Source organism: Apodemus sylvaticus, chromosome 18 (assembly GCF_947179515.1).
Source record: "Apodemus sylvaticus chromosome 18, mApoSyl1.1, whole genome shotgun sequence".
NCBI lineage: Eukaryota > Metazoa > Chordata > Mammalia > Rodentia > Muridae > Apodemus > Apodemus sylvaticus.
Window position 1 is genome coordinate 65,637,750 of NC_067489.1, and position 19,948 is coordinate 65,657,697.

Here is a 19,948-nt window from a genome sequence, read left to right on the forward strand (position 1 = left end):
ATAAATAGGGATAAACCACAAGTAAGAAGTATCTATTAAATATCTCATAAATAATTCCTGGGTATTACCAGAATCCACACTCAACAGCATGACTGTCCTTGTTGGTGTTTACTTACTGTTATCCCACTGTGTAACAAATCAGTTTCGGAGCTTACCCCTCTTAAGTGCTTTTCATTGGTAACAGAAAGTTCTCAAGTCTTAACTAACATGTTTACAGAAACATTGTCCAAGCTGCCACCTGAGTAAGCCTCTTCCTTTCCAGTCAAATTTATCTTCCCAGTAGATTGCTGTTCTTTTCCTATACAGGATCTAGACAGTGTTTATGTGGTCACTTTGTACCAAAGTCCACAGATCAGGGATCTCAGGTATGTTCCCCATTCTTTCATGTCCAGCACACAACAGGGTCAGGAATACAATAAGCAACCTGAAAACATTTAAAGGGGAAAATGGGGAAGAGAGGAGGATGGGAGCAATGAACTGCTAGTCTAAATAGCAGTAAAAGTGCACATTTCAGAGCGATACAAAGTCGGAGCCACGTGACATGTCTCAAGGCTACTTTTAATAGAAGTCTAGAGATTTTGTGATCTTGATAGTCACCCAAAAGGAGCCTCATCTTAAACTTATCAGCATTTAGGGAAAACATTTTCTCCCTCTCCCTCTCCCCATTCTCTCTCTCTCTCTCTCTCTCTCTCTCTCTCTCTCTCACACACACACACACACACACTCCTACAGACACTTTCTACCATATAAACCAGTGGCTCTCAAGCTTCCTAATGCTGTGACCCTTCAATTCAGTTCCCCATGTTGCGGTGACCACCAACCACAAAACTGTTTCATTGCTACTTCATAACTGCAATTTTGCTGGTTTTATTAATCATAGTGAATATCTGTGCTTTCTGATAGTTTTAGGCCTGCCAAAAGGCCATTCAACTTCCAGGTTGAGATCCACTGATGATAAACTATAACATGTTCCTTGAGGAATGAGAGAACACTAACATTCGTAGTATAGCAGTACAGGATACAACAAATGACTTGTTAAAAACTATGACCGGACATGATCAGAAAGACTGAAGAAAGATTGCTGTGACTTCCATATAACAAGGCTCTAAAGTGAAATAGTGGAGAGAAATGTTGAGGAAGGCCAGAAAATATCAGGAAATGCCAAGTTTACTTATCCAGGCCATACATCAGAACACATGGTACTTGTGAGAAAAGATCCATTTATGAATATTATGGAACAAATGAGTTGGAATCTTGTGAGACTCGGAAAGGCAGCCTGTTTTCTGGTTGAGCTAGGTTTAAACCCCTTGACCCAGCAGGAGATAATCCGGCAAGGGACTGCAGGGGTTCGCCTTGCAGACCCTAGGCTCCTGAAATGAGGCCACAGCTCTCCACTCCTTAGGTCTGTGGCCATCAGACACAGCCTCAAGACAGATCTCCATTTTAATGATGTATCTAAAGGCTTGAAGGGCTTAGCCAATTAAGCTCTCCTCCCCAGACACTCCTCCCTGCAAAAGGTATTTGACCTCACGCCCACCCTGAGAAAGTGGGGTACAGTTTCACTCATCACAACTCTCCGCCATGACAATAAATGCCTTAAAACCACAGACTGCCTCTCTCATCAGGATTTGCAGTGCTGGAGCAATGGAGCAGGTCTTCCTCTAAAGAGCTATAGCTAATCTCCCGCAGAAGACCTCAGACCCGCAGGCCCAGAACCTGCTGTCCTCGACCTCCATGTGGCTCCCAGCAATTGCCCAGTGTGTGCAGTCAGACACCCTACATCCCACCGCGCCCAGCAGCCTGAGCCCTGGGCCAGATGCAGGACATAATTTTAACCCACAGAGTCTAATCTACCTCTGACTTCCTGTGATGCCCTCTCAGTCGTAGAAAGCTACATGGCCCAAAACTCCATGTCCACACAGGAAAGCAGGCTATACTGCAGGTCGGATGTGTGCTGCACTGGAACCACTGTTTGCACTCAGAGGAAGGCCCAGATGAGCTGCAGACCACACAGATGTCATTACAGTTTTAATCTTTCCTGGCAGAAATGCATCTGTAGGGATGAGTGTTCAGTCTCTTCAGTTTTCCTCCCTGCTCCAGGGCTAACAGAACAACATCATTCTTAGAAACTTACAATCTAAGAACAGCCTAGATTATAATAATTTCTCTTCCTTTCTATGGCAATATGAACAGTAAGTACTGCAATCCTCTAAGACAGACAGACAGACAGACAGACAGACAGACATATGTATAAATTGTCACTGATGTGAAATATATCATTCCTGTACATGCATACCTATGTTACAGTTACTGCATATTAGCCATACTAAGAGATTTAATAATCATAACAAACAGGAAAACTGTAACAACAGAAAGTTACATCGAACATGAGTTATTTATTTCTTGAATTTTTCATTTCATATCTTTGGCCATCAAAGTTAACTCCAGGTAAATGGAATCAATCTTGCAAATCGAACCAACTGCTAAGGCAAGACTATGGACCGGTGTGGCGAGGTCCCCCATGAAGCACCTGCAGCGATTTCCTTCAGTATACTCCAGTCATCACAAACATGACAACTTTCTTTGTCTTACCTTTCTTTGTCTCCCTGTATTTCAAAGTTCTCCTCAAGATGTTCTTTGCTTTCTCTCAGGAAGACGTCGTCCTCTCCACTCTCGCCACGAGGCACAGGGGACAGAGAGCCTAAGCTGGTGCCAGGCCTTGCTGAAGGAACTTTGCAGGTTTCACCCCAGACGTGCCCAGTTCCCTGAGTGGAGCTGGTCCTCACACCAGCAGCGGGGCTAGAATGGCTGGGTCCTCTGGCAAACTCTTGGCTCGCAGGTGAGGCTGTCCTTTCTGGTGATGTCTCAAAGCCTACAGGATGCCGGCTCTCTGCCTCCTCCCCTGTCCACAGTATTTCTACTCCTTGAAACTCTACGTGTTTGATTCGGCCCTGGCGCCCCATGGAGCCACCCCGATCGCATCCTCTAGGGTGCTCTCTTCCAAGGTCAGACCTCTGATCTTTTACAGCACCAACTCTGTCCACAGGGTTATGGCTCCCTGCTGGGCCTGAGGACACAGGACATGCTGACTCTGGCACATGGAGAGGCCCTTGTCTCCTGTAACTAGTTATCCGGGACAGTTGTGCTTGAGCTTCTTCAGGTAAGAGTTCAGTCAGATCCTCCTGGATGTGCAAAGAGAAATTTTCCTCCGTTGGTACTTCCGCTGAAAGAGGTATATCTGGTGATTTTCCTGGGCCAACGGGGAATGTTCTATGGGCTCTGTGTGGCTTATGACTGGCAGTACTCAGTTCTTTATCCACCTGGTGAACTGAAAGATTAGCATCTTTGTCCAGTACCTTTGTAGCTTGAAATGTTCCTGAAGCTATTCTTGCTTCTGTAGCTTTCAGAGCAGAAATTAAAGAGTCAATGGGTTGTAAACTTTGTTCCTGGGGGTGACACTGAGGGGCATCATTTGGTCCTTCTGTAATACTGCTAAGCATAGAGTCTTGTCCAGCAAGAAGGTGGACTGCCTGCTGCCCAGGCAGGCGGCATGGCGGAGACTTTGCGTCAAAGTCTAGAGAGGCTCTGAGGCCTTCCCCTCCTTCCTCCATGGTCCCATATTCTGGAAATTCATTTGTGACAGTCGGTGGGAGTAAAGTGCTTCCTCCATGATCACCTAAGAATGGAAGAGAATGGAAACATGACATCGGGGTCTAGTGTGGACTAATAAGTATACATTCTAGGTTCTCAATAATATTCATTTATTTACTATTTTCCTTCCATCCAACCCTGTAACACATACTTATAACCTTGCAGTGGCCCCTTCTATTCATCCTATGTAAACATCAACACAAAAGTTTCTGCAGAGGAGGAAGCATGACTCACACCAGATTTAACCCTACTTCTCATGAAGTCCAAGAAAGGAGGCTGTAGTAACTCAGTCCCTTCATTTGCATAAATATTAAAATTATGGTAAGTACTTGATCCAAATACCACTAGTAAAATAATAAATATGGATATGAAATCTGAGACTAAACCTCAGAAAAAGAAAGATTTATTTAAAGTCAGTAAAAATTTTCCCAGCTTGAAGTATGATCTTGCCTGACATATTTTTGGGGTAGGGAAACATTTCTAAAATTTCTCTCAAGAGTGACAATGAAGTCAAAATAACAATAATTTTTTTAAGAGAAACACAGTACTTGAAAGATTTCTGGATTTCTACTTGAAAATCTTTGTGTAATTATTTTGCATTTCATGTATTTACATTTTTTAAAGTAAAAATATATATTTCTTTTTTTATTGGATATTTTCTTTATTTACAGTTCAAATATTATCCCCCTTTATTCTGAATACTTCCTATAAGTACATTCATACAATAAATGACATTTCTTATTTATGCTACAACAGTATTTTTACAATGATTCAAGCTGTAATACAGGTCAGATTTTTATCACACTTTTTCATCAAATTATATTTAATTACACAGAACAACACATTTTCTTTATTCACTCATTAACTAATAAATACTTGAGTGTTGTTTACCACTTTAGCTATTACAGGTAACCAATCTGTATATATGTTTCATGTCTACATATAGTTTAAGTTCTCATAGTTAAACATGGAATTTTTTTGATAAACTAGTAAATGTTTTTATAATCTTTTAAGAAAGTGTGGAATGGATTTTTAAAAGCAACTGTGCTGGTTTTTCTTCCTGCCAGTGTGTCCAGTGTTCCACTAGTGTCTATGTCTCATCATAAATATACAAGGTATTTGCATGTCGCCATGCTTCTGACTGCCCAGTAAACTAATGATACTGAACACCTGCCACATGTTGGCCATTTCTATGTCTTATTTAAAAAACGTGTCTACTTAGATATTTTATCCATTTTACAATTATGTCATTTATTATTTAATTACAAAAATTATATAAACATCTTATGTATTGCCTTTTTAATTGACTGACAGCATCTTTGAATTGTGCAAGGTTACAATTTTGATTTAAGGTGCAACTTATCTGTTTTTCTTTGGTTGCTTTTTGTTGTTTGTTATTGTTGTTGTTATATGTGATAAACCACTATCTTATACAAAGTTAAAAGGATATACTCCTTTATTTAATAGCTTTATTTTAATAGCTTTTATAAGGTTAGCTATTTTAAGTTAATCTTTGTGTAGGGTACGCATTAGAGATTCGAGTTCATTCTATTGCAGGTGGACATCTAGTTATCTCACTACTGTTTGCTGAAAAGACTATTCTCCCTGCTCATTCAACTTTTTGCTTGATACCTTTGCAAATACTCTACTGACTAACACTGTTAGGTTTTACTGTGACTCTCGAGTCTTTCATATTGAGCTGTATCTTCATGCCGGCATACATGCCTCTCTTGATCACTGTTGTTATTACTTTTCCAGATTGTTTTGGTCCCTCTGGGTCCCTTGTATTTCCTGTGTGAAGATTTTTAACAAGAATGGCAACTAATCTATGGTGTACTGCATTCTTGGCCATATTACTATCACTTGGACTGTCCTTCCATTATTTCATGTCTTTGAATTTCAGTAGTGTCTTATAGTTTTGAGAACAAGATTCTAATTACCATATTAAGTTTACTTTATTCTTAATGGCAATACTACTACTGTTAGACTCAGCTATCAATGAGCTTCTATTTTAGATCTCATAGTATCTTAAGCATTTTCTGAGGTTTTCATAAAATACCTTGTGTGTGAGTAGAGAGTTTTGCCCCTCTCCTGTCCTAACCTGTCTTTCCCATGTAGTCTCTCAGTTGCCCTTTCATTTTGGTCATTGCTTCTAAACTGATGGATGGGTGTCAGACGTCCTACATTGGAAAGGTTTTAATTCTGGCATATACTGGAAATAAAGTTAACCTTGTGGACGTTCTGAACTTTATATTCTGCCCTTTGCCTTTGTTCACTGTCTTTTTTAACTTGACATACTTCTTCTCATCTGAAATGATCAGATTACTTTTACCTTTCTAGATCTAACTCCAACGTGCTATCTTTAATTAAATCTTCTTTTAATACCAGTTCTTGGATGAAGGAAAGCACTTTCCCTCACTGGAAATGCCAACAGAACTTTAGCTGATCACATACGTAAAATAGGAGCACTAACGTTAACTCACATTTTAAGCTTCTAACAATTCTTAAATTGTACGAGTATCTGCCAAGTCTGCGTGATGCCCCTATCCCCGGGGAGCCTCAGTTGCAGTTGTGAGCCATCCAAAATTGAGGCTGGGATCAAAATGGTTCCTTTAGAAGAACAGAGGTTCTTTTAACCAGTGAGCCATCTCCCCATCCCCAAGCAGCTACAAGTTTTAACCCACCATGAAGTACTTTAAGAAACTCTAGCACAGGGACACAAAAATCCACTACAGTGAAGTTCATTTACAAGAACAAAGAAGTGTTAAATGGCATCATCTGGGAGTCCACTTTGTCCTAACCCGCTTAGTTTATCATCTACAAAATAAGCATAAAAATAGGTACTAACCCAACCCAGAGATATAATGGGAGAGGGGGGTGGGGGTAGGCAGGGCCTCATAAATATGTTAAGCCCTTCACTGAAGCTAAAGAAATTATATTGAAATGTCCTTCACAAAGAAAAAGGAAATAGTCAGGAATAGGAAATGCTTGTGATGTTTGACACAACTTGGCAACTGGTCCAAGCAAAGAGATGAAAGAAATGAGGCAGAAAGGGCCTGTAGGACTCCTGGGCTTTACTACTGCACAAGCTCCCCAGATCTGAGCTTACTGTTTTAGAAAGAATTGATTTAATAAACCTCATTAACCTTCCAGTAAATAAAGGCACAGTCAAGGGCAAACGATGGCCTGTGGGGCTGAGGACCTCACTAAGGTGTGTAAAACAGTAACGAACAAAGCACTCTGCTGGAGCCTAGGCTGCACTACACTGAAGTCTTCGACGAGCTTCGTGGGGATAAATATGTGGCAAAGACCCAGACACTACTAAATAATGAGGTCACTGTTTCCAACAGCAGTAAAGTTAACAAAAATAATAGAGCAAACGAGTTTTCTTCTAACTACAGTAGTTTTTGCATACACACCATGAGTACCTCTCGCACAGAGAACATGTCAGGAAACTCAGCAGGTCTTCCCATGCAGAAGAAGGACCCTTTTGTTGTTACATGCAAGAGCTGCTTCCCTTTGCTGTTTACATTCCAGTGAACTGCCTTTAACAACAAACAAAACTTTGCAAACTATTAATCCTGACCTTTTACTTGGAGTTTTGTATTTATCCCATTAATGGAATCCCTGTGGAGATCATTATACTAGTGTGACTGTTTCTTGAAAAGAAAGATAATGAGACCGTTTTTATTTTCCTGGGATGTTTCGTTTTGGTCCCTTTCAACACAGCCACTGTCTCTGGCCTCAGTCTCTCACTCAGCAAATGTTCCTATCCATAAGCTGTTATGTAACCAACGAAGGGAATTCACAAGGGCACTGTCAGACAAGATGTGAGTGCATGACATGGCAAAAAGGTACCTGGACTGCTAGTGACGGGTGCCCAAGGGAGAGAGGATGGACACAAACAGACACAGGATAACCAGAGGTTCTGGCAGAACCGAGGTAAGGGCCTGAGGCATATGGTCACCCCTGACTTAAAATGCTCCCCAGACATCCATGATACCTCTACCACCAGTCTAATTATTAATACAGGACTCTAGTAAAATTTCTAGTAAAATTTAGAAAGCAGGAAGGCTTACTGGATTCAGCCCAAATCTGACAAGGAGGTTGGCTAAATAAGTATTAAAAAGAAGAACTCCAGCACTTACCTAAATATACTCACAGAATTGAAATAACAGGCACAAACAGAGCTTAACTGTACTTTTTCCCTCTAAAAATAATGTAAATATAGGCCAAAATTCAGGTGGGGTGAATGGAAGGAGAAAAGTGTTCACCCTCATTAAGAAAATGTACTTAGGAGGGAATATTATTTCATTAAAAGTAGTCTTTTTTCTTCCTGAAATCTTATCTGCTAACTTGTACATTTGGCAAAACTTCCAATAAATTATGTTTCCTGGTATTTGGTAAAGCTACTTTTCTGTGATCTATAAACCCACTGGCTCTTTTTTATTTGATTTAATACACTGAGAAAGAAGTAGGATAATTTTGTATGTTACAAGATCAATTTTAGCACTGCTTTGCACTCTGTGCTAAGTAGCCATCTGTTTCTGCAACATGGGGACAGGACTGTAATAAAATGACGGGATAGAAACCTAATGTGTTTCAGTTCTGAGGAACCGAGCCTATCTTGCACGGCTGGCTGCAGAGAGCCTCCGCCTTCCTACCAATGGTCTCTGAGAACACTCAGGCTAGCAAACACAGTGAACGGGGCTCCAGAAGAACAACCCACACACCATTTGGCACATGTTCCACACACTTGGTCACTGGAACTTGAATAAAGAAAAGCAGCTTTCTTTAGTGATTCTAAGCAGCAGAGTTCAGGCTTACCCAGGTAACAGGACAGCTGTGTCCAGCCTAGGTCCTGTGGGAGGATAATTATGAATTCTGCATACGTGTTTCCGGGAACCTGGGTCCAGTAGTTTTTTAGGAGGACCTAGCTTGTTTTTCTTAGTCACAATTAGACAGAAACTTCAACTAGAGGACATCTGGTCTGGTCTTTGCCATTATATCCCTTACAACACTAGAACCTAGCAAATGGATGCTGTCTGGGTAAATCAACGGGATGCCAACTACAAGAACTTAAGGCAGAAGCAAAACAAAGATGCCTCCGTAAACATCAGTGGGACAGGACATGGAAGGCCCACCCGAGTTCTGGCCCCTGATACCCGAAGGCCAGCGTGAACAGAACAATGGAAATGCAGCTGGCAATTAATACCTTCTGGACACCCCACCTACAGACGTTTACTGGGGGGTAAATTCAATAGAGACAACTTTGCCTGCCCTTCTACAATGTAGCATGATGCGAGCCAGACTGATAACTAAAAACATACATTTCTCACCTTACCACTCTGTAAACATAGCCATATCAGTATTTTATCACTTATATCAACATCATAAAATTGCAAAGTTAGGGGCTGAGGGGATGATGGCTCAGTGGGATAGGAGCACTTTTTGCTCTTCCAAAAAACAAGGGTGTGATTCCCAGCACACACACAGTGGTCTACGACCTTCTGTAACTCCAACTCCAGAGCATCGAACTCCTCTGGCCTGCAGGGGCAGCAGACATGCACATGATACACGCAGGCAAAATACTCATACCCATTAAATAAAAATAAATAAATCTAATAATATATTAATCTTTCTGTCAGCATTCCATAATTATTATTAGCAGCTCTCAAACAACTCTATATAGTGAGATCATTTCAATCATCACGAAACATTTTACTTGAAGTGCTGCCCCAGAGCTTTGTACTTAGTATGACCTTGAGACAGCAACATAGACAGCACACAGAAGGATGATACAAAAGCACTGCTCAGACCATCTAAGGCAGAATCTTGAGGGTTTCAAACAAAAACCTTAAATGAGCGGCTGTGGAAATGGTCAGGTGAGCAAAAACTGCTACAGCTCAGGCGTAAGTCCGGAGCTCCCTGACACTCACTCACAGCAGCCAGGCATGGGATGGAGAGAGATAGCTCAGTGATATGAGCAATTGCTACTCTTGCAGGAAACCTGGGTTCCATTCCCAGAACCAACATGGCAGCTCACAACTGTCTGTAGCTCCCGTTCCAGGGAACCCAAATGCCCTCTTCTGGTCTCTGCAAGCACCACATGATTGTGGTGCACATAAATACACATAAGCAAATTCTCTCTCTCTCTCTCTCTCTCTCTCACACACACACACACACACACATACACACACACAAAAGAAATAAGTAAATACTAAAACAAAAAATCCAGGCTTGGCTACATGTGCCCATTACTCCCACTTGGGTGAGTTAGTGAACATATGCCTATTATTTTTAATTGTTTTACATGTTTGTTTGTTTGTTTGTTTGTTTGGGAGGATGCATGCCTCGGCTTGCTTTGGGAATTCGTGGAACACCCGGTGTAAGGTGGGTCTCTCCTGCCACCATGTGAATGACTCTGAAGACAGCACTAAGGTGGTTAGGCATGGCGGCATGTTCCCTAACACTGAGCCTCCTCACTGTCCAAAATGGAAGAGCCTGAGAACTCAGCATTCAGCCACACTGGCTGCAAAGGACAAGCTTTCAATTCAAAGACCTCTCTCTTCAAGACATGATAAGGCAGACAGAAATCAAAGCTCTTGCATGAACTGCCATGAATACACACAAGTGTATGCACTAAACACACATACACATACATACATACATGCATACATACATACATAAAAGTCAGGCAGGCAGGCCAGAGACTCATACTCACAGTGAAATATAAGGAGCACTGCTCCAGAAACCACACTGCCATCTAAAAGTCATTCTGACACTATTTAATACATGGCTACATTTTTATTCTTTTAAAAAATTACAAGTTCAGTCCTCCTAATTGAAAGTTCCAATTGTTCAATCAATAGAATAGACAACAACCAACAAAATGTCCAGAGGCCAAAAAGTCTCTCCCCTAGTTCTGTCACCTGCTGTGGGTCTGCCTCATACCAAGGGACCAAGGGCCTTTGCTGGAACAGAGAACTTTCTGAGTTTAGAGCTCACCTAGCTAGTGACTACACTTACCAAAAATTGCAAATGTGATCTTGACTCTCCCACAAAAATGTGAATATTATCATCTTTGTCCTTAAATTAAATTATAAGATAGAAGTTGAGAAAAACTAACGTTTTTCAGTATATAAAAAAAACAGTAATTTTTCCACAAGTTCCCATTCATGTTCTTGGTTACATTACTTGTTAATAGAAGAAATTCATGGGCACATTCAGTGAGCTTGCATTAAGAATTTATAATCTGTTTTCTGAGACTAATACAAATCGTCACATTTTCAATCCTTTATAAACCACCATAAACCTTTGCCCTTCCTTCTCACGTGTGTGGTTTCAAACTGCAGTAATATGTAAGAAAAACTACACCTTCTTGAATTATTTCAACAGTGGGAGTTTCACAGAAACCACCAACAGACAACTCCCTCTGACTTGTGCAGAAGCAAGGATGCAAACCGAGTGCCAGTCTGACCATTCGACCTGTAATTTTACTGATGAACAATTGTGACAAAGATGCCTCATTTACAAATACAAAAATCAAGCCTTGCAGAATTAAAGACCTGAAAAGCGTTTTGTCTATAAGTAACTATAATTCTGAACTATGAAAAACAGTGACCAATAACCTCGCCAGAAACAGATCACAACTTACATTCTCAAAGCAATGGAAAGGGATTCGTTAAAACAAAGCAGGGGATAATCTAATCCACTTACCAAGCAGTAAAAAATGTATCTGGTGTGATAAAGATATCAGAAAATGAGTGTGAATACTGCAGACCTGCCAGTGAGTAACGCACTGCATTAAACTTTGGACGCACTCTCCATCCTGTTAAGTCACATTTGGAGAAGACTAGGACATACAATGGACTCTGATAGCTCTCTGAACACATACATATTCTAGGTTTTATGTGCTTCAAAGGCGGGAAAAGACCTGCCAAGCCTTATACAAGCTCTTAGCACATGCATACAAACAGAAGGGTCCATTAACTGGGCATTCTTGCCCTGGTGACTAGCAGTTACAGCTGTGCTTACCACAGACTAAACTCCACGCTAAGGATTCAGAACCCAATTCTCCTCCTTAAGCCCTACTCCCCACAGGAGTGCTAGCAGATTACCATGTCTGTCAATGTCAGCAGAAGCTTTGGAAACTACAGAGCAGCATGCCAACAGCATTCAGGTCAGAGGATGAGGTAAGAAGCAAACCATTGATTGTAGAGCAAAGTCTCTGCAACAGCACAGATGAGAAAGCTTCCAGCAGGAGCTCATCCGGGACCAACTACTTCTCAGAACGCCCGCCCGCGTATGTCCGCCCTGCAGATGTCTGCCTTTAGCCTTAATTCTTCTCTCTTCTATATTTTATCCATTCTGTCCGCTTTCTACACTTCCTCCTGTTTACACATCTACCCATCTAAGAACCACTTTTAATTTTCCTCTACACTGACTGTAGTTTTTATTATGTTTTTTTAAGAGAAAAATGGTTTGTGATGAACTCTTAGCACCTCCATAATATCATTTGAACAGGCCACCTTTTGCTAAAGTTAACACACATGATAATATTAGAATAAATTTTTCTTGTGCGTTTTTGTTAAGTCATTTAACAGTGAAGAGATTTAAAGTGATGTTCAAAATATTATATAGTTCTTTTAAAACTGACTGAGTGCCAACTGCCAAGCAGCTAGAGCTATTAGCAGTGATAAGTCAACTACAGCTGCGAGCAAGGTAGCCATGAGGCGAGAGAAGCAGCCTCCCTGGGCTGACCCACACTGGCACTGTCGGCAGCTCGCATGCCATGCGCAGTAGAAACATCAGAGTTTAAAGTCAGGTTTCATCCTGCGGACAGATACGAGCAATTCCCAAGCACATCTACTGTTGAAAGTTCAACAGAAAGTTCAAACTCGGTTTCTCCTGAGAGAAAAATAAATTTTAAAATACTATAAAATGATTTTGACAGTTAGGAAAGACACACTGAGGAATAATAAGACAGTTGCTATAAACTTCCTGGAAAAACTGCATCGACTTCAGCGGCAACTCCAATGAGCATATTCAGTGGCAATGAGCCACTTCAGAAGCCCTCCCCACCCCCTCTAGGCTACTTAGATTCCTGGCTGTGCCTCAGACATGCAGAGGAAAAGCAGCTTGGGTTCTTTAAGAGAAACTCCTCCCCTATCCCATCCAACACCACAGCTCTCTAAACTAAGGAGTAGCCTGTTTCCTTCTTTCTGCCTATATAATGCATCACCGGAAGGGAGCTTGTTTCTATAGGATGATAGAATGCCCTGTCCCTAGGGACACTGCTTGGGGACAGAGGGATGAAAGGAAGTAACATTATAGGTAAGCATGATCCTCTACTCTTCACTTAATTTTTTAAAAAAAATTAGAAAATTCAGCATCAGATACTAAAACAAATATTAAAAGCTAAGGCCAAGTGAGGTACTGGGCAAAGGCTCTGGAGGCCCCCATTGCATCTTTCTGTTTTCTGGGGAATTAAAGAATGCTGGCAGGGATGCCCCAAAGTGAATGCAGTCTGCTCTTTTCCATAGCAGGATTCAGCAGAACTTGGGCTAGCCCCCAGAAGTCTCCTGCTGGGATGGCCCGAAAGACAACACACGCAGTCAATAATACAGACGGAAAATTTCACAGCAGCATTGCACAAGAGTTAGATAAATAAAATATATTTGCCTGCATAGACCTACAAATAGAGGTTACTCACAGAGATTACTGTAGCTCCAGCAGTTACCCATTGATCATAGAAAATGCCCAGTTCATCAGTTTAACGCTTGAGAAAAGTTAACGAGAGAAGAAGCAACCTAATGCAAAATGTGCTGTTCTAGTCAACTGGAAGCAAATTAGTTTCAAATTTCCTGGAGGCCCCTCTTGCCCTGCACTGCACACGGTGAGGTAAATGGAAGCACTTTGAGCACTTGGAACCAGAGCTGAGCCGAGCCAGGAACTGCCGCCTCAGCCCCTCACAAAGGCAGAGCGGCCGCTCTCCTGCTGCGCTCAGCCGCAGTCGCTCTCTGCCTTGGTAGCTTACCGAAGACAGCCACTGTAGGGCTTTTCTATAATTGTCAAAACTACTTCCAAGGAGATAACTGAGATGCTGGGAGTTAGCTTTAATGTAACCATTCCCCCAGTGCAGCAGCAGGAAGCCGGCAGAGGCTCAGAGAGGATCGTACCATCCTGGGTGACATCAGAGGTGGGGCTGTCATCCTAGTATTATGCAGCATTTTCTCCGATGCCGGAATGACACGCATGAATCGAGATGGGCCGGTTCCCTTTAAAAACATTTAATTCTCACGATGGTCCGACGGAAGAGGCAAATGCAAAAACACTGTCCAAAAGCTGCTTCCATGACATCAATCCGGAGCTGACAATCCTTATCTCTCACTTGTGTGTGCTGCTGCCACTGTCACTTTACTAATGATTGCATTACTGTTCCTGTGATAAATTAATATTTAATGGGTAATTGATAGTAATTGAAAATGTCCCATGAAAAGATTCAAAGATGCTGGGATCCGGTTTTAAAAGCAGTGGGATAAACTTTCGCATCACTAACAATACTTTGGGTGCATGCAATACTTTCCAAGCAATCTCAGTAAAAGCACTCATTTTATAAATAATAACATGAAATCAACACATGGTGAATAACAAAACACTGACTCTTGGACGCGATATAAATATTAGAAATAATCTTATCTTGGGTTGAGAGAGTCCATCTGTGCTAGAGCGCTTACCTAGCCCTGGGTTTGATCCTCAGCACTGGAAAAAAATATAAAGTAACTCATCTTCAGTATCATTATTCTAATCAGCATGAGAAACACAGGCACTTCAAATTTTTTTTCTCTTTCACTCAGTAACCAGCAGCAACGTGCCAGAAAATGTGTTCACTTTAATTCATAGAAATTTTTAATTTAATTTATAAATTTTATTTTCATTTATAAAAAAATGAATGTCCATTTTTATAAAGAGGATAACTAGATTGGGAAATGGGTAGTAATATGCTAGACATTGCACTAAGCAGTTTCATTTTGTGAATCCATCTATTCCCCGGAAGTCTATAGAATTGTTACTGTTATTAGCCCATTTCATAACTGAGACTACTAAAATACAGAAGAGGTGTGTGTGAGTCCTGTCAGATCAGATGAGTAAAGCTGGCACCGCTGGAAGGAACTCAAACTCAGACACTCTGGCTCTAAAGCTCACCCTCTGCACCTCCAAACTACACTTCCCAGAAGTCTGCATGCCAAAGAAGGCATTCTGAAAGAAATGTTCAGGGTTTGAAACTACAGCAAACTAAGTAGTCCCATTTCTCAAGAAGACTATTTCATTCATACACAGGAGACAAAGATCAGATGGTGTATCTAGGGACAGCAGACTTGGTGACAGAAATAAGGCTGAAAAGTTCAGCTTGACAGCTGACAGCTTGTCTTACTTGGGGAAAGGCTTCAAGTCCTCTAGCTTTAGTTTCTTAACCTCCAAGCTATGGATGTTTGGTTTCTTGATTAGCAGAATGCTGTGGTGAAGGCGCAGGATCTGGACGTGTAATCTAGACTTCATGACCTTCCAATTGTGTCACGTTAAGAAAGTTATTTAACCTTTCTAGTCAGCTTCTTCATTCAAAACCATACAAATAATAATAGGATTACTCTATGGATTAAATAAAGTATGAATACAAATAAACCACTCCAATAATAAATAATAATAAAAGCTCAAAAGCAATTATTGTAACCCTTATTACCATTAACTACCATTGCCTGGTGGAGGGATAGGGTCTCTGATACCCCGGGGCAGTCGTAAACTGCAGATCCCCTGCCTCAGTCTGCTGAGTGCTGAGTTACAGGATATGCCACCCTAACTAGCTTGTTTTAAACTAAGTTGCCTGGTTCTTCCTTTTCCAAAACTCTTAAGAAAAGCTTCTAGGACTGGGAGCAGAGGGATGATTGGAAAGGAAGAAAGGACAATTTCTGTTAGCTTCATCCAAATATTAACCAATCCACAAATCACCAGTTTCCAATAAGATGCAATCTACCATTGGTGGCAGCCTTCCAAAAGTCCTTACAAACAGAAGGCACAGGATAGACACCCTTGGTTCTCAGCTTTCTTAAGCATGGGCTATGGAAGAGGAGGCCGGAATTGGAACAGTCATCCTGAACAGTAACCATCCCAACAGCTGGTGAGACAAAATTAAAGGGACCCACCCAATACCCACCAAAAAAATCACACAACCCTATTAACTTCTGTAATAAAGAGAATTACGTCTTTATTTAGTCAAGTTCTTTCCCTTCAGTTTTCTCTGTGCACAGTTTCAGTAACTGGTTACATACCAGTACTTTCTTTGTGTTAAAAATCTCTCAAAGATACATCTTTTCTGAAGAAACTAATGGCAACTACAAAACAGATGAAAATGTAGTTCTGAGAACTTTAGGTGCTTTTTGTAGGAGTCCTATTACATTTGACTTTATGCACTCTTGTAGTCCGCATAACACAGCTCGTCTGCAGCTACCTTGTTTTCCCTCCTGGCTCTATTATCAAGTTAACTTTGTCCTACACCTCAAATGTCTGATCTAGCAGGTTTATAGCTGCTTTTGAATTTACTAATGATTGATAGCTTTCCTTTATCCTATGGCATAATCTTCTTTAGATCCAGTCTTCCCACTCAGTAGAAGAGTGTGGCAGACTGAAGCTTAGGAAAGAGGTCTGGTCTGGACAAAGGCCATCTGTGTGGAACCATAATATGGCTAGTGGTATCAATGTAGAGACTTACTGTAATGCCATTTTACGATTATAATATGCAGTTTCTGTCAGTTTTCATCTTAAACCAACTTTATGAGGAAAGCGCATCACTTTTTCCCAGTTACTAACTGTTTTAATTATACTGAGAAACTAACTGTAAAATTTTATTTCAAGCCTGGTATAGTTCCAGAACTCAGGAAACTAGAAACTAGAACACTATTAGTTTGAGGACAATATGGGCAACATTGTGAATTCAAGAGAAGCTTCATCTATATAAAAAGACTTTGTCTCCAAAAAAGAACAAACAAAAAAAAATACAGTGAATACTGTAAAAAGGAGATACAATGGCTTACCCAAATCATATCATCAAAGGAATGGGGCAAAGGCACCTGAGATAATTATAGCACAATGAGGAAATAAATACAACTGTCATTAGATATTTATATAAATATAAGAAAAATATAACTGGAAGCAGTTTTGCCTAGCCCAGACAATTTATACCATATGAATATCTGAGGTCGCACCTAGAAGGGACCTGAGTCTCCTGTGATCCAGGGAAAGGAAAGGTCTGCATTTTGCATGAAGGGTTAAGGTGTGCTACATACTCTCGAGGCCATTTTGAGCACTGGGCCTTATGTTCCACACATGGTTAAGTCGTTTCCCATAATAAATGCTGTTAAACATGCACAGCATCTCACCACTCTCACAAGCTTACGTCTGTCCTCTACAGGTACCACAAGGATTCTGAAAGCCTTGACTTGGGAGAAAGAGTCTTACTTTCCTAAGGTCTGAAAAGGCAAAAGAAATTGGCCCAAGGGCCATACATAGTCTGCCAGGCCCTGTTTGAACTTAGTATTAGAGAACTTTAGTGACTGAACCTTAACTCTCTTACTTACTCATCTACTGCTTTTTCCTAACATTTTAGAGAGAAAGAGACAGAGAGAGGCAGAGAGAGAGACAGACAGACAGAGACAGAGACAGACAGAAAGACAGAGAGACCATGCGTGGGTGTGCGTGTGCGTGCGTGCGTGTGTGTGTGTGTGTGTGTGTGTGTGTGTGTGTGTGTGTGTGTTTGTGTGCTCACACATCATAGTAGTAGAAGCCAGGATGCCAGGATGAAGAATCCATTCTGTTAAAGGAAGGGAAGGGAATGTTGCCTCTCTGTTAGTCAACTGTGGAAAACATGCTCACTGCCAGATCTTCACTTGAAGTTATCCCCGCATATCCAACTACACTCCATACTTCTCATCCCCAGATCAAGTCCCTCCTCTCACCAAGCCCTAATACACACGGCCTGTGCTTTTACCTGAGCCCCTTATATTCTCCTGATTTTATACTGTCTTGCTTAGTGATATTTATCTCAATGGCCTAGAATGTCTATGGACTATCCTAGATATCTATCACACCATGTTAATATCGAAAGCCTTCCATAAATATACAGACATGAAACCAATTTAACCCTCTTCATATTTATAAAGATTGAAAAAACAGGTACCTCTTTGAGGTAATTATATCATTTCTCAAAAAACAAAACAAAACAAACAAAAAAACATGAGCTAATCCTTTTGATCTTCCATGGGCTAGTTCTTTTTGTCTTCCTAGTATGAAGTCTCTCAAAAACAACTGGAGTATCACATTTTCATATTAACTACTTAGAAAAGCCTACTTTGTAATTTTATAGTAAACATCTCATAGAAATGATTGATTTAGGGTAGCTTTTTGATTTCTAGAACTAGGAAAATATAATCCTTAAACTGCTTTCTGTTACCTAGATATAAGAGAAATTTCACAGAACAACCTTTCAATCCTCCTCCCACAGAAAACAGACACACAAATATTTATACAAATTTTGCATAAAAGGTCTAGAGGCCTATTTTTTTAAATAAAAATAATGCCTCAGAGGGTCTCATATTATCTGCTCATAGCTTGAATTGCTTAAGTTTTCATTTTAATGTTACTATGTTCAAAGAAATTTCATTGTACTAAAAGAATGTGGCAGGGTTGTTGTTGTTTTCTTTTGATTTTTAGTTTTTATATAACAAATTGTTGTATCACAGTATCAAAGAAAGAAAAGAAAAGAAAAGAAAAGAAAAGAAAAGAAAAGAAAAGAAAAGAAAAACATTGACAAGGGCCAAAGAGATTGCTGAATAGTTAAGTACTGACTGCTCTTCCAGAGTATAGGGTTCAACTCCCGACGCCCATGTGGCGGCTAACAATAATCTGTAACAACTCTAGCTCCAGATCTGGTACTTTTTTCTGCCTTCTGAGGGCATAGTACTCACATGATACTCAGACATATATGCACACAAAACGTGAACTAAAAAATACTTGGCATAGCCCAGAGTTTCTGTGGATTTCAGACATTCCTTTATGCAAACCCTCCAGGATCAGTGGTTTGAAGTCCTAAAACAACAACCCAGACAAAGAAACAAACCAAGAACAGATAACTAAATTCCTCAAGTTTAAAAATTAAAACTCTAGGTTCAACACCAAAGCTTTTCCTCTGACCTCCATATATGAGCAGTGGTACTTTTACACTTGCATTTACACACACACACACACACATACACACATGCACCACACAGCATACACCACACACCAAACACCACACACATTCAAGCTTTGACACACAACCTCCAAAAACAAATGCCAACATCATTAACACATCCTCAAATACAACTAGAAGTGATTAATAACAATATTCATGATATATTCATAAAATTTTAGTTTCTTTTCATTCAACTTTCAGAAACAAAAGTCAGATTTGTTAAATGTTTTGCCAAATAGACTTTTTTTTCCTTTTGAACTTGGCACCAAAGAATGAGTACAAGACATCACAAAAAACCAAACACAGCACTCAAGAGGCAGAGGCAGGATGATCTCTGAGTTCGAGACAAGCCTAGTCTACAAAGGAAACTGTAGGACAGCCAGACTACACAGAGAAACCCTGTCTTGGAAAAATAAAAATATGCATGCATAGATATATATAAAAATAGCTTAAGTATACATCATGAATTGGTTAAAAAGCAAGCCATCTGTAGGATATAACAAATAAACTGATAGATGCAGGTAAACTGATGGATCAATAATAATCAATAATAAACAGTGGATACAGAATGCAAAGGCAAATAAATACCAGCCAAGATATCAGATGTAATCTTTAACTCTGCAGTGTCTTTCTGGACAACTGGTCGGTAACAAAGGCAAGTCTGAAGGAGGACAAAGTGGCAGCCTCCGAAAGGAGTGGTCGGTGAGACTGAGAGGCCAAGTAAGGCTCCCCTGAAGTGATCATTTCTTGACTCACTCACCTTTCTACCTGCACCCCCTCACAGGGCGCCACCCCACGCCCTTGTACGCCACTCCTCCTCCATACACTATGCCAACCACATATCCCCAGGTTCCCTGCTGATCTTCATCTCCAATATTTGTAGTATTGTTGGAGGGTATGTAATGATCTTGCCATTGATATTCTGCCACCTTGCAGAAGCTACAGCCTGCTTTTATGCAGGATCTTGGCATACAATTAAGCATCCTTTCATTAGACTTATATCAATCGCTT

General features: G+C 40.6%; 1 protein-coding gene and 1 long non-coding RNA gene across 9 annotated transcripts in view; one reads left to right on the forward strand and one right to left on the reverse strand.

Moving 5' to 3' along the window:
• Positions 1-19,948, reverse strand: part of Psd3 (pleckstrin and Sec7 domain containing 3) — a 528,621-nt gene that overhangs the window by 263,374 nt on the left and 245,299 nt on the right. For all 8 annotated transcript variants that reach the window (XM_052162839.1, XM_052162837.1, XM_052162836.1 and 5 more), the window contains one exon: positions 2,593-3,676. In XM_052162839.1, coding sequence (XP_052018799.1) covers positions 2,593-3,676 — 1,084 coding nt within the window. The remainder of the gene's footprint in view (positions 1-2,592; positions 3,677-19,948) is intronic.
• The window catches only part of LOC127668947 (uncharacterized), a 47,809-nt gene that overhangs the window by 4,885 nt on the left and 22,976 nt on the right, over positions 1-19,948 (forward strand). Inside the window, exon 2 of the long non-coding RNA XR_007974248.1 lies at positions 3,047-3,160. This is a non-coding gene — a long non-coding RNA (uncharacterized LOC127668947). The remainder of the gene's footprint in view (positions 1-3,046; positions 3,161-19,948) is intronic.